Source organism: Telopea speciosissima, chromosome 5 (genome assembly GCF_018873765.1).
Source record: "Telopea speciosissima isolate NSW1024214 ecotype Mountain lineage chromosome 5, Tspe_v1, whole genome shotgun sequence".
In the NCBI taxonomy this organism is placed as follows: Eukaryota; Viridiplantae; Streptophyta; class Magnoliopsida; order Proteales; family Proteaceae; genus Telopea; species Telopea speciosissima.
The window spans coordinates 42,687,912-42,710,776 of NC_057920.1; the positions used below are offsets into that span (position 1 = coordinate 42,687,912).

The 22,865-nt window shown below is 43.2% G+C and overlaps 1 protein-coding gene across 1 annotated transcript in view; it reads left to right on the forward strand.

Moving 5' to 3' along the window:
* LOC122662536 (metal tolerance protein C4) overlaps positions 1-21,642 on the forward strand; it is a 52,361-nt gene extending 30,719 nt beyond the window's left edge. The window contains exons 9-13 of the mRNA XM_043858192.1: positions 5,916-6,017; positions 6,109-6,181; positions 11,634-11,701; positions 21,194-21,254; positions 21,344-21,642. Coding sequence (XP_043714127.1) covers positions 5,916-6,017; positions 6,109-6,181; positions 11,634-11,701; positions 21,194-21,254; positions 21,344-21,468 — 429 coding nt within the window. The 3' untranslated portion in view covers positions 21,469-21,642. The remainder of the gene's footprint in view (positions 1-5,915; positions 6,018-6,108; positions 6,182-11,633; positions 11,702-21,193; positions 21,255-21,343) is intronic.
* Positions 21,643-22,865: the final 1,223 nt, after the last annotated feature.

Sequence of the window (22,865 nt, forward strand, 5' to 3'; positions counted from 1 at the left end):
ATTCTACACTTAGGAAAGGAATAAATCAAATTAAGGGTGTTACACTAGGGCACATTACTTACCATGAATGCATGTGTACACCTCCAACTAGTCCAAGCTCCTACACTTCAGCTTGCCCTAATCCTGCATTAGGTAAAAAGCCTAAATTACCCCTAGTCCAAAATCAGGGTATTACAATTCCCCGGATCCCAGTGGGGGCAGCCAGTTGCACAGCAGCTGAGGCCGAGGCCATCAATACCAACACAGCCTCCCCGTCAGCCATATCAGGGGCAACATCCACAACAGACCCAACAAGGACCATTGCCGCCTCAGAAGCAGGCATTCCAAGCATCTCAGGCAGCACCAACAGGTCAGGCACAGAATGCTCAGGCTCGAGTATTCGCTCTATTAGCAAAGGAAGCAGAGGAGTCACCTACAGTTGGGACAGATATTCTTTTATCGAAAGGCTTGAATACTCAACTTATAGCATGCATCTAGGGATAATTAAAAAGAGGAGACTAAGCATCCTCTTGAGATACATGCATAAGAATTAAAGAGACTTTTGAAATTCCAAGACAAGTGCAATTCCAACACTTAGAAACCATACCCCATTACATAGAAACTATCCCTAAGAAAATAGAAAATTGTTCCAAGACTTTGGATCTACAAACAAGACCAAAATAAAACAAAACAATAAACCTACCTAAGAATATGAAAAGGCAATTAACTAGAAACTAGGAAAATTAAAAGACATTTTGTTGGAACTGAGGAGTCACTGCTGGGATTGAAAAGTCACTAGACTGTTGTTGACTTGTGGGGCCAGACTTGGCAGTTCCAAGGGTCCACGATTGGATTGGCTGGACCATAAAAATAAATCAGTCCATGTTTGAACCGTGCTTGAACTTGGGACTGTGGGCTTGGACTGGGCCTTTTTTATGGGCCGGCTGTTGGATCTAAAGGATGCTCTGCATCTACACCTTTCATGGCCTTTGTGCAACAAGAAGCTGTTAACGCTGCTGCAGCTACTGCTGGTGTTCAGTATCCACACCCACAGGCACCACAGGCCCCCCGAAGAGATGACATGGAAAGGTTCAAGAAGCTTGGACCACTAGTTTTCAAGGGGTGAGTACTGATCCACTTTGGTCATCAGTATGGATAGAGGAGATAGAGAAGATCTTCATTGTTTTAGAGTGCACTGACAAGCAGAGAGTGGTTTGCGCTACATTCATGCTACAGGGAGAAGCTCATATGTGGTGGAAGGCCCACAAGCAGATTTCGATAGCTGCTGATCTGGTTATCACTTGGGCACGCTTCGTGTCGGCTTTCTTTGACAGCTACTTCCTAGACAGTGTGAGGGAGGCTAAGGAAGTGGAATATTTTCTAAATTTTCCCAAGGCATTGATTCTGTGATGACCTACAGGAAGAAGTTTGAAGATCTAGCCTACTTTGCACAAGAGAACATAAATACTGATGAGAAGAAGGCTAAGAAATTTGTGAGGGGCTGAAGACCGCTAGATAAACGGGCTAACACGCCCATGCAACCAGGCAACGGCTGATCGTAGACCAGCGTTGCCTTGACTCTGTTAGGGGCGCAGTAGTTTGATTGCTGCGCGAAAGCCAACCATTGGATTTGGAATAGCCATCAACAACTGGACCAATCGATCAAGAAAGCAATAGCAACCTCTCCTTTAACAGGCTCAACGCCTCGCCTCCCCCAGGAAAGAGTCCACGATCTCAATAGTGACTTTCGGAGGATGGAACTAACAATGTTAGAATCTTTATGGAGCAGGAGGAGCCACCCTCTCCTGGTGGTCGAGCAGATAAAAGTAACCCGCTTTGCCCTTAGTGACTTACAACCTAAGTAAACTAATATTGTCACGGGTTCGTGTCAAGGCGCTCAGGTGCACATACAGTCTTATAGACTACACCAATACAGAGGATTTGAGAGAGGAGCGATAAAACCAAAGTGCTCCAGCCAGAACCATGTATCAGCCATAGCACTGAAGGCAGCCATTGTGGTACTGAAGCTCACATCATATGCTGATGTACTATAGAGGGCTCTGATGATAGAAGAGAGCTGGAAGGATACTTCACAGAGCACATCTAGCAAAGTGCAAGGGAAGAGGCCGTTAGACAGTCAGAGCACCAAGGAGGTCCTACTGCAGAAGCAGCATAGGACTCAGGACACCTTTAGTGCATGCAGTAATTGTGGCAGGGTTCATACTGGATCATGCTCAACCAGATCCGTTACCTGTCATTGATGTGGGAAGAAGGGGCACGTAATGAAGGATTGTCGTGTGCAATTACCGGCACAGCAAGTGATGCAGCCGCTTTGCCAGCAACCGGTACGGCGGTACAACCTTTTGGGCAACAAAGGATGCAGCCATTTTACACCACAGTGGGGGCGTTACATATTGTTTATTATTTTTTTCTCTAGATTTAAGGATTATTCTAGCGCTTTCTATTTCCCTTTAGTTTCTATTTTATTAGTTACTAATTCTTTGTACCTAGATTTAGAAAGTTTCCTACTTCTGTTAGGTTGTAATCTCTTTCCATCTTAATTATATATATATATATCTACCGAGAGGGGGAGAGACTATCCAACGTGACTGCTTCTTCTGTTGGCAGTCTCTCCCTTAGTTCTTCTCTTCTTCTTCCTCTTCTTTTTCATTGGTTACTGGTTTTTTTGATATTCAACTTGTTACATGGTATCAGAGCACATCTAAATCAGTAATTGAGTTCCTGTTTTCTGGTGGTTTGAAGGTTCTTGAGATAGTTTTCTTCTCGGTTGCAGCAACTGATATGCTGCCTAATCTACTGTTACAACCCTAGTTTTATGGCATAAATGCAAACTAGGGCCTCTTCTAACTACTGCTTGCTGTTTTATTGGCATCTGGCCTATCTACAGCTATCTTCTACAAGTTTTATGAAGAATTCGCTGCTGCTCCTGTTCTAATTTCGATTTTTTGAAGACTCAAGGTTGATTGGTATCGTTCTATTTTTTTATTGGCTTGCTCTCATATTTTGGGGATTTGTTCTACCCTCATCCAAAGCATCTTCGATCTACCTACTGGAGGATTTGCTGTCATATTTTGCTGATACAACTGCACTCCATATTGCTGGGCGATACTCTGTTTTTTTTTTCAAGTTTTTCTCTCCATCGACTTTGGCTGTACATCTTCATTAAACCTGCTGATCAAGAGATCCTTTGGGTTCTTATTTCTCTACTACAGGGGCTTCTCCAGTATATTTTTCAGGTCCATTCGACCTGCAGAATGGTTCTACTTCAACAGATCAATTTTCCCAGGTTTCAGGAATGTACAGGCTTCTCGGTTTTGGGATTTCTCTCAATCAACCATCTGATCTGCATCAACTTTTGGGGGTTACTTCCTCCTTCCTATTATTAGCATTGGTTGTCTTCTCAGGTCAATCAGACCAGCTACTTATTGTCAATTTCCTGCCGCTGCAACTTATTGTCTGCACCTGCTTCCATGACTGATCCTAAGCCTCCTGCTGATAACGTACAAGTCCAGATTACAACTATTAAGCTTAATGGTGTCTCAAACTACCTGCTATGGGCACAACTGCACAAGCTGTCCAGGCCTACATTCATGCGAAGGGTCAGATGAAGTATCTTACTGATGATCCTCCTACCATTGATCCTAAGGATCTGGCTACCATTATTACTCATGATGATTGCATGCGTGAGAACTCTACTATAAGATCTGGTTATGGAACAGTAGTGAACCTGCCATTGCTGCTAATGTGATGTTTCACACAGTTACTAAGGGTGTTTAGGAAGATCTTCGTGAAAGCTACTCCCAGGAGAAAAATATTTCCTGCACCTATGAGCTTTATAAAAAACTGTTCCACTTCTCTTAGGGTGACAAATCTTTGAATGACTACTTCAGTACATACAAGGGTTATCTTGAAGACCTCCAAATACGTCAGCCTCTCACTACTAATCTGGAGCAATTAAAGCAACAACGGGCTGAGTTCCATGTTGCCAAGTTCAAGGCCGGTCTTCACCCTAAGTATCAGACTATCAAGAGTCAGCTCCTTACTGGAGAGAAGGTGCCCTCTCTCAATGAGGTCTTCTCTCGCTTGCATCGTCTTGTTATTACTCCTTCTAGGGTTCCTTCTTCTGCTCCTGCTAAAGACAATTCTGCATTCCTTGCTGATTGCGGCCGAGGTTCTGGTCAGAGCCGTGGTCGTGGTACAGGTGGACAGCCTATTGAAAAATCATCTCGCCAGTGCGCTTATTGTGGGAAGTATTCATACTGTTGACACCTGTTGGAAGAAACATGGTTGACAATACTAGGCTAATGAGTTAGCCAATACTTCCACCACAGATAACATTTGGAATCTGGTTGTGGAGCACAGGGAAAGAAGATTGGGTAGTTGGAGTCATAGGTTCTCATGTAGCTCAGTCGTTGGTGCAATTTCCAGCATCTGTTGGAAAAGAATAGAGGAGCTATTCTGGGATTTCTTATCTGATGGATTTTGAGATGAGAAGAAAGCCAAACAATTCAATCTCTGACACAGAAATGGGTTTTGCTGGCGAAAAAATTTTGATGGGCTGGGAATCATGAACTGGTTAGGCAGTTAAAATTGTAGGTCAGGAAACTTAGCAAAGAATCAATATCACTTGGGAAGTTGGGATACGGTTAAAGGGGTGTACACAGCCTTAACCCTCATTTTGCGGAGAGTCTGTTTCCCAACTTGAACCCTCAACCACTAGGTCACAATGGAGCAACCTTATCATTGTGCCAAGGTCCACCCTCTGGAAGTTGGGATATGGTTATTGCTACTAAATATGAGGTGGGCCTTGGTGGTTGGGGCTGTGGTGAACTTAGGTCTCGTTATGGATTGGTTGTCTGGAAAGGAATAACGAACAACTTATTTAAGTATCTTCAAAGGGTTAAGTTCTATGTAGGGGATGATAAATAGAGTTTGATTCTTGGAGGATAAGTGGTTGGAGGGATGCTAGAAAGATCTTTGCGTAAAGCACTTGACCATAGATAAACAAATACACCATAATTGATCACTTGACTATAGATAAACAAACACACCATAATTGATCAGTTGCTTTTCATCCGAGGGGAGAAACATCGGAAATTCCCTCCTGCAGATTTGTGTGGCTGTTGTGCAATATAAACACCTAGGGTTCTGCCTCCCCTATGAATTAGTTATTCTACATGGGTGGTTGCTCTTGACTTGCTCCCTTCTGTGGAAAAGCTGCAGGATTGAGGCTTTATTCTGGTTGACACTTGACAGGTTGTGCTTTGTAAGAGTGACGAGGAGTCCTCTACATCATTTTATATTCCGTGATGTAGCTTCAGTAATCTGAGCATGTCTATTTTGTCTCTTTGGTGTATACTCAACTATAGATATTTAGATTTTATTTTACTACTAAAATGTAAGTCGATATTTGGTTTTTGGCCTCAAATTAGATTGGAAATAGAACGCCGAACCCTTTGGAGGATATTCTAATGGCCTCCAACCCAAAAGCCCGAGCTTCAGGGTGGAGAGGCCCTTCCAAGGTCATAAGCCAAATTGCCACACATTACCTGACCGATGTGGGACTAAACTCCCCTCCGAGAACTATTTTATGAAAAGAGAGAAGTCCCCACTGGATTTGGCATTTTTATAGGGCAATCTCTTATGTAGTGAGTTGCCACTAAGAAAGAATCATTGGTTTGAAACATGTACAAATTTTCTTTTTTCCTAGTGCGGTTGAACTTATGTCCTAGGTTCCTCATTTTTGACAGAGCTCAGCAGAATAGTCTGTCCAGATGTTGATGCTATATATGCCTGTATAGACTCTTTATTTCAAGTTCGTTTAAGTGGTCTGCTTGATTTTAATGGGAAGGAACTTTTGACTTTATACATGAATATTTGTTCCAGAATATGAGTGAACCGTAATTGTCTTGCAGGTTGCTATTTTTCTCATTCAGAGGAATCGCCATGCTTTGATTGGTAGAGCAATTGATAATAATGATATGGAAAGGGTGCTTCATTTTTTGAAGAATGATCTGGTATATTTCATAAGTATTGTTTTATTGTGATTACTCTTGATATTCATGCCTCTCTGGTTTTATTATCGGCAAGTGTTTTTTACATTTGTAGGTTGTAGATGCTGTATATGATTGCAAAAGTGAGGTGATTGGACCTGGATTCTTTAGATTTAAAGCAGAAATAGGTAACCTTTACACCCTTTCTGTTCTCTTCTTAAGATATGATGCGTGTATTTTAGTAACTAGCATAGTTGTCAAGGCGTCACCTAGGCGTGTAGGTTCTTTCTTGGGTTTAAGGTGATAACGCGCCTTGTTGACACTTCATGCGTCTACATTGCTTTATGTTTATTGTTTTGTTTTTTGATGAATATGCTTATCTTATATTATATGCTTTGTTTATTGTAAGTTGGTTTTCTCATATTAGGTCATTACTACGATAATTATATTATATTGCATTGATATGGCTTCAATTTTATAAAACTATCATTGTTATATTACATATAGTCATATACTGCACACCTAGGGTGCCAAGGTGATGCCTAGGCAGCTGCCTTATCGAATATCGCCTAGGCTTCCTCATCGCCTTGACAACTATGGTAAAAGTCTCCTAAAAGATTGCGACTGGAATAACTATCAAGAGTGCTACTAATTAATACTCAGGTCTCCACAAGAATTACTTGACATCCTAGCCAAGTACTGCTATGGTTTCAACCATCATAGTTAATTCTTGTGAAGAATTTAAGAGCGTTTTAAGTGATTTTCATCTATTAATATTGAGTTGTCCAAAAAAAAAAAAAAGATGTTCTGTTGTGAAGATAATCACTTCATGTATTGCGAGTTGTCAGGTTCAAGCCTCACATACATCATTTTTTTTTTTTGAAATTATTAAAATAATACTTGGGCTACGTTTGGTAAATGTTTGAACAAAGCACGCCCGTTCTTGACTAGAAATGTTCTTTGGCGTTTCTGGTCTGGAACGGTGTTCTGAGACTGAAATTGATCGTTTGGTAACGGTCTCAAGAACACTGTTCAGAACGAAAATGGTGTTTGGTAAAACCTATTCTTCCCTATTTGATATTAATTACAATAATGCCATTTCCTTGTCAATTATACCAAAAAAATACTTGTAAAATCCTTTTCTCTTACCAACCTTAACATAAAATTAAAATTTCTCATTAACATAACCAAAGTAAGTATAAAAATATTTCAAATTTCAAAGATGCCATTAAAATTGGGTTCTTGTGTGGATTAGTGTCATAACTGACTATGCTATGAACAGGTGAATAAAAAGGGCCTTGGTGGATTCGAACCACCATCCCCTTGGAACATGCTCATGTGCCAAATGCTCTACCAATTTGAGCTAAAGACCCATCAAATAGAGATCCAAAACAGAAATATAACAAAAAAAAATTAAAGTAGCATGAATCTCTACATGAGGAATGCAATGAGCAAAGGTCTAAAATAGAAATACATCAAGGTCTAAAACAGAAATACATCATTCCTCCTCCCTTGGCTCGCAACTCAGAACAGATCTTCTTCATCATATCCCTCACTGCTGATACACACCCATGCATCATTCATTCTCTCTCTCTCTCTCTCTCTCTCTCTCTCTGATTCACACTTCACGGTGAGAACTGCTAATGGATGTCAAGAATGGAGAGGGTAGGGTAGGGCATAGTATGCAAGGTACTAAAACTCGGAACTTGGTACCAACTCGGTCCCTTGAAAAACTGAGTCGAGCCGAGATCTCGCCGAGTTGGTGCATTTTTTTTTTTTTTGACTCGAAGCTTCAAGTCGGTGGGTTTTAGACCTAGTTTGGGTCTGAAACTTGGTATTTAGCTTATTTTCGGCCATTTAAACACAATGGCACTATCAGATTGTACAAAAACAAAGTCCAAATAGGAGTTATGTACTGGTCAAACTTAATTTGGTGTGCACGAATGCTGTCAAAATCGCTCTGAATGAAAATATTTTCTTGGACATCAAAACAAATGAATATTTTACTGCACTTTTGGTTTTTAACAATATTTTACCATATTAAGATTTATGGAATTTTTAGATTTGAGAAAAACCCTAGCATTAGAAAGTTGAAAATTGTGCCTACCGCCGAAAATCCAGTTTTTGTTCTTGAACTGGGGGGCTGACTTCTTTTCCTTTTGGAATTTGATATTTTAACTATTTTTATTGGATTCAAATAGGGGGGGTATTTGCTTATTTATGAATAATATCTTAAGTAAATGAAATACAAATACAAAAACATTTACTTAAATGATATTGGGCATAAATAAGTGTCTGTCTTAGTTCCTGGCCTAAATAAGTGTCTGTATACCAAGGTTTGCATAGATAGATGTCTATATATCAAGATTTTCCACCAAGATCTCAAGATCTGGCACTCATATAAAGGAGTTTGAGTCGAGATCTCGAGAACTCGGCGAGATCTCGGTTGAGTTGTTGCACTTTTGCAACTCGTACGCCAACGGTTTCTCAAAAAACCGAGAAACTTGGCGAGATCTCACGAGTTCTCGAACTATAATAGTATGTAATATTGTAATAAAAGGGAGAAGAAGTAGAGAGAATATTGGGAGTTCCAAGAGATTCATTGCCCTAATAGCTTCATTTCCCACCTTTTGTCCCAACTCTTTGAAAGTAAAAAGAAACAAAAGAAGGATATAGATAAACAATAGTGGCCATCATGTCCCCTCTGCTCCAAACCTCTCTGTCCTCCTAAAGTAGGATTAGTTTAAAATATTTTAACGAGGGAGGGGATTGATATTTGATACTTCTCAGAGGCCTTTATCAAGTAGCAATGAAATTTTAAAACATGAATACATGAAAACAACAGAGAACAGTATATTTGTTCTTTATTATCTTCTCTTTCAGACTGAAGTGCTTGATGAACCCTCTATGGCCCTGTTTTTTACCTTTTGGCCTCACAAGTCACACCCAATCAATCTTTTATACAAAGATAGAACAAGAAGTCTGCTAAGCTTTCATAGCGAGAGACCAGTGGGCATAATAGGTACACAAATGCTTGATGTCAGCTAAGCTTTCATGTCCCAGAAAAACAAGTCTTATAGTACACATACTGTGGAAAGATCTCTCTCCGTTAAAATCTTCCGAACTTTTATTAGAATATTACAATTCAAAGGAATAAATTTCACTTTTTATAGCCTATATTTTGCATGATACAATGTGGTTTTTAAAACATTAACAGCTACAATCAATATTACTGCCTTGTTCACTGTTTTCAATTCAAAATTTCAATAAACCTAAATGAAACCCCCAATCAACCTCAGTGTTCCTGATCATCATCTATGTTTGTTTTTTAACTTCTTTGCTTTTTCTTGGTATCTCTTGGTTGGAATCTAGCCTCTGCCTTTTGATTGATTTATTAACATAGCCCAAGCATTGGGTGGTCATATGAACATCCATAGGAGAGATAGAGCAAAGACCAAACAGATTGAACAAATATATACCTAAAACAGAGACAATCATAAAAATCAAATATGCTCGGGCAATCCCTAAAGTCCATACTCTTTCAAAAAATGCAAAATAACATTAAAACTTTATAGTAGCAGATATCACAGTGACTTTTTCACTTGAGAACCTTGCAGATGAGCATAACTTCCGCTTCAAATTAAATAAAATCTAACCCTTACCCACCATTGTGGAAGGACCCAATGCTCCCAGACCATAAGGATCATTAATGGCTTTTCAAGACCTGAAGCCATTTGAAAAATCACACTTCTGTAAAATTGTTATGTGGAAAACTTAAAACTGAACCCAAAGGGGTAGCTGACTAAACTCAGAGCACCCAATAGACTGCTCTGGCGTCATAGAAAAAGTAAATGTAAAGGGTGTTCACAGAACCAACAAGGTTACGCTCCTCAACAATGAAAAATTCTAACAGAAAATAGCCCCGGAACAATAGCAACAGCCCTCTCTGCCCCTTACGATTGCCATGAGGATGCTAAATGATCCTTCAAAGACGACAACAGCGGATTCACCCACCCAATAACGTAACTTTTCGTAACAAAAAAGTATATTTTGGCCCGCCGGATGGAACCCCACTCCATCATCAACATTCGATTGTGAAACAAGAAAACACGAAACCGAATGCTTACCACTCAAAGCCTTATCAGAAAGGGGGGGGGGTTGCAGTAGAAAGTGAGAAATCAGACTGTGAAAGAGAAACACGATCACCAGAGGAATAATATTTACCTCTGAAAGGAGAATGTCAATGAGCCTGAGACTTCCGATGCGAATAATGATGTTCTTTTTGTTCCGACTCAGTAACAGTCCTACACAACTCATGGCGTCCCTTACGGAAACTGGAATCCTTCTTTGATCCCCTAAAAAACCATCTAGAGATTGATGCAACCTATATGAAGAACCCTTGCGAGACAGAGAGAGGAAGCGAGAGAGAGATGAGATCGACCTCGAAGTTCTTTGCCTGCTACTTCTCTTCCCTTTTCTTCCCCAGATCTGTCGCAAGTTTGTCTTCAAGCCCAGCTGCTCACGGGTTTTGATTGTGAATCACGATAAGTCTCGTTCTTGTTCTTTACATCAAATATTCCTCCCCGGTTCGTTCTAAAAGAACAGAAAAACAAACCGTCAAGCCAAACAGAAATTCATGTTTTTTTGTTCTTAAAGAACGAAAAAACAGTTCTGAACTCTGTTCAGACATTTACCAAACGTAGCCTTAGTCGTCTACTGGGTTCCAATCAATCCAAATGGTATAATCATCAAAACTGGAGGTTCAATTGACAAGTGAACAGATTTTAGGAACATCCAACAGATGAAGGGTATGTTGTTCCTCCAAAATGGCTTACGGTCCAAATGGACCAACCACCCAGTCCATAGGTCCTTAAAAGCACTATTCAGAATGTGGGTGGAGGTAAGGGCCAGGTTTCAGAACACTGCTTTATAGTGTTGAACGTTGGGTAGCAAGAAAATAATATATAACAAGTTTCATAAAATGAGTTTAGCTAAGAAGTGGGTGTGGAAACAGATGGGTAGCAAGACTAGGGCAGACCTTGGTGCAACGGTAAGATTTCTCCATTGCAACCGTCTGGCATCTGGAAAATCAATATTTAGATGAGAATTCCCAGTTCTGCTGATCAGGAAAACTCTCCACATTCGGTCAATTATGGCTGCTACTCTTGCTTCTGGAAAGGCAAAGTCCTACTTCTCTTGCTTGATTGGCTGCTTGTTGAGCAAAGAGCTTTCTCTTGTTCTTTTTTTGCTTTGCTAGCAGAATAGCTTTCTTTGTAAGCTTTGACTTTAAACAAACTGAATAGTTCTGGACCCTTATGCAACCGGGTAAACATATCCCTCTCTTGTAGCAGAGGCTACTACTGCCTTAGCTCTTATGTTAGCTAAAGAAGTGGTTCAGACTTCAGAGAGAGTTGATGCAAATGGAGCCACACTTATTTGTATGAAGTGAGGCCAATTTTGCTTATTGTAGGTGGCTCTACTTTGGACAGATTGTATGTGTTTTAATACACATGTACAGCTTGTATAGATATTGTATACTCTTTTTCCCTAATGGCCCATGAAATCTTGTTACTTTATCCCCCCACAACCCCCCCCCCCCCCCCAAAAAAAAGAAGTTGACTGACAGTTATAACTCTACAGATTTCAATGGCGTTATGGTGGTACAGAATTATCTTGAAAGGACTGGACGTGAAGAATGGGCTCGACAGGTAATTCCTTAATCCATAATTAACCAATTTTAGCTGTTTTCTACCATACCAATTATAAGTAACTCATTAATCATAAAAAGAAACCATGAATATGTATTATTATTATTATTATTATTATTATTGTTATTGTTATTATTATTGTTGTGTGTGAAAATCTCTGCCACCTGGTTGGCCCGTGGATGAGCCTGCAAAAACTGAGTTAGCACGAGAGAGCCGGTGTGACTTCGGCCAAAGACTCTCCGACGCCCAAGTCAGGTCTTCAAAATAACAGTGGTTCAACTTAGTGAAAGTGAGATGAGCGTTTGAGCTCTATACCTGGGTATTTATAGACTGAGGCTAGGGCGACGAAGAAGACTCCTAGGTTGGTAGGAGTTTTATTTTTGGTAGGAGTCTGACCAGTAGGGTCGTAGCTGGATGTGGACTATTTACTTGGAAAAGAGTTCTCATTCGAATGTGATACGGTTCCGCTTTTGGAGGGGTGATCCGATCTGGTTGAGCGGGGGTACCACGCGAATGTCGGGATGTTTGACGTGACTTCGTCATCCAAATAACCAGTGTTAGGCTCGGTGTTCAGGCTCGGGAGTTAGTTCCTTCCTAGTCAGTCTCGGCAGATAGGGGGATGTTGACCTCATTGCCTAACTGCGCGGGACTTAGATCCGTTGCCGACCCGGGAGGGCTCGGCCACGATGTTGGCTCTAGGGGATTAGACTGTTGCCGACCCCGGAGGGCTCGCCTAAGTTGTCGACCTTAGAGGGCTCAACCGTGTTGCCAACCCCAGAGGGCTCGGTCAAGTTGTAGGCCTCGGCTTCCCCAATCATGGTGCCGAGCTTGCGGTACTCGGCCTCATCCTCGGTTGCTGAGTACTCGTGGTTCCTGGGACCACCTTTTCCGTGGCCCAATGGTTCGGTTTGGCCTCGACCACACCACGTGTCGGCCGTTGGTTGGCCATAGTTTAGCGACTCATCACTTGGCCCCAACTCATCAAGGCTTGGCTCGACCTTGGTGAGTATGCTTCGATGGTGAGTGTTTTTTCTGGGCTGGCAGAGGCCGAGCTCTCTTGATGTGACATTAAATGTTGTCAGCGACACGTCTGGCGGCGCTTCGTTTTTCATACGACACGTCACTCGACTTCATCATTACACTCGAATCACTTCAATCTGGACCGTTGGTTTTGCGCGGTTTTTTCTAAGCCGTTAGATCTTAACGTTTCGGCTACCTCTCATCACCCACTATAAATAGGGGGTACTGTTCCTCATTTATTCTTGCTTGAATTTTCAGAGCACTCGACTATCTTAGAATTCTCGGTTTTCTCAGCTTCTCGGCTCGTCCTGTGCTTGACGTCATCCACTTTCCTCGTTTTTCGCTTTCTTCGGTGTTGGCGCTCTCCCGTGCCAGGTTTTCTCACATCTCCCACTGACCACTTCCTCCTCAGCCTCGGCTCAAGTAAGTTTTCTTCTCTTCTTAAATTATGTCGACCGGTATTGTGTCCGACGAGGAGGTTCTTGCCGAGCTGCGCAGAGTCGTGAGCCCGAGCAGAGAGTTTTTGGAACTCGCCCCCATTGTTGATCTTTTGGGCTCGGATTTGTATGAGCTCGGGATGGTGGACCCTCGTCCCTCCCGTGGCACCCATCTTCCGCTGCCTCATCAGCCTACCCACTCTGCTCAACCCGCCCCCGAGGACCGCAAAGGGGACGCTAGCTCGTCCTCTAATGAGGATGAGTCTTCAGAAGATGGAGAGGCATCGGTGGAATCGGGTGCCGATGCCCCGACCTCGTCGAAGGCAGTGTTGGAGCCGTGGAGAGTACGGTCTCCGCGTCTGAGCTTGAGGAGCTTCGGGACACTTATGGGATTCCGGACACCATCCGGCTCCGAGCTCCAAGGCCTCGGGAAATGGCATGCTTCATCTGTCCCGACGAGGTGGCCTTCTATGAGATAGCCTTCAAGTACGGCTTTCGCTTCCCGGTCCTTCGTCTGGTGGACGAGTTCTTGGATCACTGGCACCTGTCGTCGGGCCAGCTGACTCCGAATGCGTGGCTGATCATGCTCGGCGTGCACGTGTTCTTTGGCCGACTAGGTCGAGTAGCGTCTGCGGCCCTCTTCTCCCAATTCTATTACCTGAAGCAGTTCTAGGACGGGGGGTGGTATTACTTCTCCTGCCGAACTCAGCGGAACTTGGCGTTGAATGCTTTCAAGTTCTTGGAGCGAGTCCCGACCTCCAATAAGCACTGGAAGCCTCGGTTCTTCTTTGTCTCTATTCCCTTCTTCTTTGTCTCTATTCCCGACACTCCTTTTAGGACCGAGTGGAAGGAGATAAAGTTGAAGTATGTCAACCAAGCGCAGACCATGAACGCGTACGACATGATGTTGACGGGTCGGCCGTTCGATGTCTTACGGCTCAACGAAGCGTTCCTCCGACTCTTGAGGCTGACCCTTGGTAAGTGGTCGAGGCCGAGCTCCTATCTCGGTGATTATCGTTCTCGGTTTTGTGTCTGACTACCCTCTTCTTTTTTGCAGCGGCTGGTGATCTTCCCCAGCTTGACTCCGCTCGGATGAAGGCCGAGCTCATGGAAGAGACGAAGAAGAAGGCCGCGGAGAAGGCCAAATGCAAAGCCGCGGCCGACAAGTCTAAGGGCAAAGGCTTGATGGGGCCGAGCCCGAAAGGCGTGGTGATCGGCATCGGGGGCCGACTTGTCCTAGGCCTCGGTGTCCCTCCCGAAGAAGAGGGATCGGAAGGAGCCCACCTCGTCGCTGGAGAAGCGCCACAAAGGGGGAAAGATCTCGATCAACCTCAAGGGGCACACTTCCCCTGGGGTCCCCCTGGGCGTCACTGGGGGTTCGGTACTCGGGAGGGCCTCGGCCACCAACATTCCCTTTCGCCCCTCCTCACAGCTCTTCTCGGGGGACACAACACTGCAGTTCGAGCCCCACGCTCGGGAGTGGTTGGACGCGGCTTGGCTCCCTGTCGAACGGACCTTCCTCGCCGACCTGAGCAACACCGAGCTCTCGGGTTCGCTATTCCAGGACATGGCCATCATAAGTTACTCATCTCCTAGACTCGGACCTCTTTCGTTTTCATTTTTCTTTTTTTGTATCCTCTGACTTATCAGTTGTTCTTTTCTCTTTGTAGGGTTTCTCCAAGGCTACTGAGGTTGCTCTCCATTTTGCACAATTGTCCACGGACAATGCTTCACTGGAGGAGCAGGCCGAGAATGCTGGAGATGCTGCCGAGCAGGCCATCCGGGAGCGCCGGGAAGAGGGGAAGAGGAAGAGAGTTGAGTTCGACCTGGAGGCGGTGAGGGCCGAGCTGAAGACCTTGAAGGAGAAATCGACCAAGGAAGTCGGAGACCTGAAGGCCGAGCTGAGCGGTTTGAAGGGAAAGGCCGAGGCTGATCTGCAGAATGCTAAGAAGGAGGCCATAGATGCTTATCTTCAGTCAGAGGATTTTCGGGAGGTGCTCCACCAGCTGAGCAAGCCCACCTATGCCTTGGGGTTCAGCGACGGCTGGGTTGAGGTGCTGAACGAGCTGCGGGAGTCGCATCCTAATTTGGATCTATCGCCGTTCGATGAGGACGCCGCTACCGTGGTCGAGACTGCCAAGGCCGAGGACGGGGTCGAGGTGAACCAAACCTCTGATCCTTTCGGACTCGCCCCCGTGATCGTCAACCTTCCTCCTTTCGGACGCCCCCAAGGATGTGATGACCTCTTGAAGTCTGCCTTTTTTTTATATTTTTGTGTTTTTTTATTTTTTTGAATGTATGTTAGACCCGCTGAGATCTCTTTCTTTTATGTGCGCTTCTGCCGATTCTTCGGCTGTTAATTAATGAAAACTTTTCTTCTTTTTTCCTAAGTGTTTGTTGTCGATTTTTTTATCTCGGTATGTAGTATAGGGGGACCCAATCCCCAACATTAATAGGCCAACCCTTCATACTGGCGATTTTCCGCTTTAGAGGTTGTGTTCGGATGTCTAGGTATACAAATGCGCCGGTCCCAAGGCAAGTGGATGAGGCCGACCCGAGGCTGATTCCGAGGCAACAGTGGTGGATGACCCGAGGCCGATCTCTTTGCCTTAGGATTTTTCGTGCTTCCATCCTTAGCCCTTGAGTTCTCGGAATCGGCCAATCTATTTTGATTGGTCTTATGATCTTGGCTCCACCGACCTATGGGGTCGGCCAATCTATAAGGATTGGTCTTATGACCTTGGCTCCACCGACCTACAAGGGTTGGTCTTCGGGGTCGGCCAATCTATGAGAATTGGTGTTATGACCTTGGCTCCGCTGACCTACGAGGGTCGGTCTTCGGGGTCGGCCAATCTATGAGGATTGGTGTTATGACTTTGGCTCCGCCGACCTACGAGGGTCGGTCTTCGGGGTCGGCCAATCTAGGAGGATTGGTCTTATGACCTTAGTTCGCCGACCTATGAGGGTCGGTATTCTGGGTCAACCAATCCATGAGGATTGGTCTTATGACTTCAGCTTTGCCGATCTATGAGGGTCGGTCTTCGGGATTGGCCAATTTATGAGGATTGGTCTTATGACTTCAGCTTTGCCGACCTGTGAGGGTCGATCTTCGGGGTCGGCCAATCTATGAGGATTGGTTTATAACCTTGGCTCCGCCGACCTACGAGGGTCGGTCTTCGGGGTTGGCCAATCTATAAGGATTGGTCTTATGACCTTAGCTTCACTGACCTATGAGGGTTGGTCTTCGAGGTCGGCCAATCCATGAGGATTGGTCTTATGATTTCAGCTTTGCTGACCTATGAGGGTCGGTCTTCAGGGTCGGCCAATTTATGATTGGTCTTATGACTTCAGCTTTGCCGACCTATGAGGGTTGGTCTTCGGGGTCAGCCAATCTATAAGGATTGGTCTTATGACTTCAGCTTTGCCGACCTATGAGGGTCGGTCTTCGGGGTCGGCCAATCTATGGGGTTTGGTCTTATGACCTTGAGATAGCAATTTGAAGTAAGTTAGGAGCTTGGATGAGATCTTCTCTTTATTGTTGTCGAAAATTTTGGAAACAAATTTTGAAACATGAACTCGAACCAAACTCTAACAAAACATGAACTCGAACTAAACTCTAATAATCTTCTATTGGTTAAATTTCTTTAGGTTCTCAGAATTCCAAGGTCGGGGTATCTTCTTGCCCCCTGGAGTCTTTAACCGATACGTCCCTTGTCGGATCTATTTGGAGACTATGTACGGTCCTTCCTAGTTTGGGGCGAGCTTCCCTTTGTCGTGGCTGCGATGCACTAGCCTTCCTAAGGACAAGATCCCCTTGACGAAATAGGCGTTTCTTTACTTTTGAGTTGTAATACTTTGTCGTTGTCTGTTGGTACGCCATGTTTCTTAGTAACGTGTTTTCCCTTACTTCGTCCAGGAAGTCTAGGTTCGCCCTCAGGTCATCCTCATAAGTCTTCTCATTGAAGTTTAGTGTCCTGTACGATGAGGCTTTTGCTTCTATCGGAGTGAGCGCTTCGGTCCTATACACCAATCTAAATGGGCTCTCCCCAGTGGGGGTTCTCACGGTCGTTCTGTACGCCCATAGTATGATCGGCAGCTCTTCTACCCATCTCCCCTTGGCCTCATCCAGCCTTCTCTTTATTCCTGCTAGCAATGTTCTGTTGGACACCTCGACTTGACCATTGGCTTTTGGATTAGCCACTGCTACCGGGCGATAGTCTAAATAGAAGTGCTTGCAAAATTCCCGAAAGTTCGGGTTATCGAACTGCTTGCCGTTGTCGGTGATTAGTACTTTGGGAAGGCCAAACCGGTAGATGACTTTATCTCTGAATTTTTTCTCCATATTTTCTCGTTAATGGTTGCCAATGGCTCGGCCTCAACCCATTTAGTGAAATAGTCAATGGCGACGACCAGATACTTTCTATTCCCCGAGGCCAGGACAAAATCCCCGAGTATGTCCATTCCCCACATGGCGAAGGGGATCGGATTCAGCATAGGTGTCAGATTTGTCACGGCCTTATGTGGTACTAGAGCAAATAATTGGCATTTCTTGCGAGTCTTCACATATTTCATGGCTGCTTCTTGCATTCTCGGCCAATAGAATCCTTTCCGAAGCACCTTGTGTGTTAGTGCTCGGCCTCCCATATGACTACCACATAATCCTTCAGGCACTTCGGCGAAAGCCTACTCGGCACCTTTTGGTCTGAGACATCTAAGCAGTGGAGCTGAGACAGCCCTCTTGTACAGAAATCCGTCGACCATGGTGTACTTTGCGGCTCAGATTTTGACTTTTCTTGCTTCTTCTAGGCTCTTCGAGAGTTGATCATTCTCCAAATAATTGACGATCGGGTCCATCCAGCTTGGACCGTCCTCTTCGATGTGGTTGACCTTCCTGTCGTTTAGCGACGACTCGTCCAAGATTTCAATATAGACCGAATTGTTCAGCCTCGGCCAGCCACGACAGGGAGTCGGCCACGAAATTTTCTTCTCATGGTACTCGTGTCATCTCAAAATGTTCGAACTTGGCAAGTAGTCCTCGGACTCACCCCAGGTAAGCTATCATTCTTTCGTCTTTTGCCTCATACTCATCGTTGACTTGGTTGACCACGAGTTGTGAGTCACTTCTTGCTTTCAATTGTTCAATGCCTATGGCTTTGGTGACCCGGAGCACAGCTAGGAGAGCCTCGTATTTGGCCTCGTTGTTGGAGGCCGAAAATTTGAACCTCAATGCGTATTGGATGCGGAATCCCTCCGGGCTGACCAACATCAGCCCTGCGCTGCTTCCGGCAGCGTTACTCGACCCATCTAACATCCATCACGGTTCTCCATCCTCATAACCACCTATTGTGTATACTTCTTCTGCAGTCTCATCGTCTGAAAAACATCAACTTAAATGGGGTGAGCTTGCACCCAATGAGGTAAACATGTTCCTATACATGCAAGCGTACATGTGAATAATAAACAGAATACTTGCATAATTAATAAACTTGGAAGTTTCTTTTCTTTCCATTTAAATCAAGTTCAGCCATCACCATCATCATTCATGCTCTGATCCTCACCCTAGCTGGTCATTGAAGCGTCAGGGAGAACCGAGTTCCCACCCTAGCCAGACACTAAAGCACCAGAGAGGATTCATTTCTTATAAGTTCGTACTCCCCACCCTGGCCGGTTGTCAAGGCACCGGGGAAGACCTAGTCTCCATCATGGCCGGTTACCTCAACGTCGGCGAGGATCTCATCTCTGTAGATACGTGCTCTCCCCAATTCCCAACTTAGATTTCACCAGCCTAAATCCATTTTAACATATCAACTTAGTATTACCAAACTACAAACACATGCACCATTATCAAATAGAAACCTAAGTTCTTACCTTGGGAAATATCAACTCCATATTTGATTGTAAATCATCAGCTCTCCTTTAATCCCTCCTTCAAATCCTATGATCCAGCACCTCAAATCATCTCCATTTCTATCCTATATCACTCACAAGTTCAACAGAACCTCCTATTTTTCAATTCCTGTCTTAGATTCTCTAATATACCTTTTCAAACTCCAAATCCAGCTACATGCAAGTGCTGAGCTTCTCTCCTCCTTCCTCAGGTTCTCAGCTCAAGAATGCTCTGCAACAATCTCACTAACATGCTGAACTTTTATATACTTGGCTCTAATGTGGGTCAATGGCATTTCTTAAATCTCTGCTGAATTGAGGCCATTACCAACATTGCCCCTCTTTGATTCGTCGTTTCATTCAAAATATGACCACTTAAAACTCATGCAGCCTCACCTAATTTTTTCACTTCCTCAAACATCCTTCATTCTAAACCCAACCACCTTAAAACCCCAAGTGAACCAGGGGCTAACCTTAAACCAAACACATGGGTTGAACCACCCATGAATTAAATCAACCCAAACCAACATTTCGTACCTTATGACATTATAAATATAAAAAAACCATACGTAGTACATACACATGACCGTAGGATATAATACTTCATTAAATTCTTATAAATAATAGGAATTGTATATAAAATAAATAATGGGATAAGGCTGAGTTTTGTTGTTGTTGTATATAAAATAAATAAACGGTATTCTTACATTATTATAATATTAAACACCATGATACCTTATAAAATACTTTAGAAAGAGATTAAAACAGAATATTGAACATCAAATGTCTTACATACTTACACCATAGGCCAAGCTCGAAATTTACAAATCTACCACTGCTCATAGAATTATATAATCACCATAAAATAATAATAAAACAGTAACACACATACAGTACACGTCAAAACATTATTAAAATAATCCCAAAGGCGTTAAAATAATCATGGATATCAAATATAATAATAAAATAATTATGTCAGGCATGCAGGGTGTTGCACCATAAAAAAACGAAAAGAGCGTCCAGTGCATGAGGCTCCCGCTACTGCAGGGTTTGGGAGGGGCAAATGTACGCAACCTTACCCCCTGGTTCACAGGAGAGGTTGTTTCCAAGTTTTGAACCGCAGCCAACAGGTTGCAACAGCTCTATTTAACCCTTGCGCCAAGGCTCACAACAGATTGGGCCTTGGCCCTCCCAAAATATGTGAGCAGATACGAGAAAGAGCCACTTGCAATATCAATGGGATTAGATGGCCCTAGTATAATTTTAGGTTTGATCACCCCGTGTGGCTGTCAAATCTGCCATATCATTTGCAGACTAGAGCTTCCATTGGAATACAGATGCCATGTGTTAAATGTGGTTGATGATATGCAGAAATCTCCAGGGCACATCCTCTTTGTGGTTAATCCATGCTATTTCTGAACAAGATATGAGGCACCGTCTACAATAAAATTTAAGGAATGTTGGAAATTCCTATCTCGAGCCCTAAACTTCAATGTTTCTGTAGGTATCTTGAAATTAGAGGTAGAACGGGAAAATCTTGGGTTTTCACGTCACTGCCTCTTTCTCATTTGCTGTACTCTTTCTAGGTAGAGATGTGGCATTCAAGTGCATAATTAGGGATGTTGAGAAAACCTTACCTCACCACATTTTTCTATGAGATAGTTGGATGGTGAGAAAGGTTTTGTCTTGCAATTGAAGTTGCTAGGGGGGTTTCTGTGTTCCAAACCTATGACAGCTTGGGCCAGTTTTGGATTTGTAGTTAATATCAAGTTATCAGCATAGGATTATACATAAATGTAACCTTAGCCCATCCTGTTACTGTCTCTACTCTTTCCAGATTTTTTCTAGCTTATCGACTGTCGGGCTATATCTTTGGACTGAAACAGTGAAAAGAATTGCTCCTTTTGTGGTCAATAATTAGTTTAAAATCAATGTTTAGATTTATCTGGTCTAATGTTGAAAGTGTTTGAGAACCAAGAGATTTTGTAATTCAATTAGTGCAGAAACCTTGAGTTTTCTGTTTGTGGTGGGTTCCTGGGAGCTGAAAAGGAGGTCTAGTCCCATTAAAAGTTTTGTTACTCTAATTTTCTGTTTATATGAAGTTATTGGCATGCATACAATAAGTAATAGGCATTGATGGTGTGGACAGTTTCGAGAAGCCACAAAGCATAAAGATGACACTATGCTTCTGAAGACCATGTCAAACTATGGTATGTTTGGACTGTGGACTTCGAATATTTACATTTACTAACATTCACATGTAGTTAAATACTAATGACATGGATTCTCCTTATGGCAGGTGAGGAAGTGGTAACAGCTTTAGGAAGTGAAGTTGATAGACTAGAGAAAGAAATCCAGAAGATTGTTCCTGGGATCCGTCATGTTGATATTGAAGCCCACAATCCAATAGGTCCTTCCCCTTAATCATGATTTCTTAGAGTACATCATCTGTGCAGTTCTTTACTTGTTTAACTCAGTGGCAACTTGTATTTTATTTGAAGCCAATGTAGAGTTTTGTATACAAAGATGTAGAGAAACCCCAATTATATTAAGATTGTTGGAAGTTTTTGAATAAAGGTTGCATCTGAAGTTAATGGACTTGTGAGAATTCTATGTTTGATCTGGATAGAGCAGAAATTTAGCATTTGCTCTATCGAATTTTTCGGCTAGGGAGGACCATCCTTACGGATCAACTATGCTTTACTTGGTGAAGCTCGCTCCTTTGGCCTTCTTGTACATCCTTTCCTTTCTGAATCCATTAAGCTTTGCCACGGAGAAAGTTGTATGGGGATGAGTCGCATGTTTTTAAGAATTGCGTGCATGCAGCAAACAGAAACCTCCCTCCAGAATTTGTACTTATTTAAGCAGTAGAGTTTCCAAGGAGCTCATTGTGGTCGGTCTTTCTTTCCAGCCAGTCGGGCTCATTGTGAGTGTTCTTCTCCATCTGTTGTGAAGTCTGACAAAAAGTCATAAAAGGATCCTAATTTTACCTGATTCTGAAAAGGGTGATCCGAGTGTTATCGGTGCTTATACCAATCCAAGACCAATCAGGATCGGCCAGTATCGGTCTGGATACTGGCCGATCTGGATTATCAATTTTACCACTATTTTTTTATTATTAAAATATGAGTTTTTTTACTATTCTACCCTTGATCCGATACCTATACCTGATCCAGGATCGGCTTTGACTGATACTGATACCTCAAGCATGGTTCTAGGTCATTCCTTGATTCAAATTTTAATCGAATTGAAAACGATAAATTAATTGGAAGGAAATTGGAGGAGATAATTTTTTGGTATTTTGCGACACGATTCAAGTCACGTGAACTTCAAATATTTTCATAATCTTTTTTTTTTTGAACAAAGAGTGATTTTATTCAATGAAGCTCAGACAACTACACTACAGTATTCTAAGCACATTTGGCAGGCAGGACCTTTGGGGCTTAGGTCTGAACTCTTTCAAGCTGAATCCATTCTTCAGTTGTGCCGATCGATCACCTCTCACTCCCCATGGCCCTCCTTCGATGTCAAGCTATTTCTCTCCATTTTTGCCACTACTACATAGTTCATATGGTTAGAGCGGAACAAATGTTGGACTAACCATCCCACCCCCAATCCTCTTAGCATTATCCACAATGTGAACCGCTGGATAAATGACTCGTAACTATTAAATTTGTCCCCACCAATGTACTAGCCCACTTTCACTCCAACCCTAAACAACTTTACCATGTCTGATTTGCTCCCTCTTTCTCCGGTTCACTGCCTAACCATTGTGTGTGATGGTAGCTTTCAAGAAGAAACCAATGCAGCAGAATGGTCAG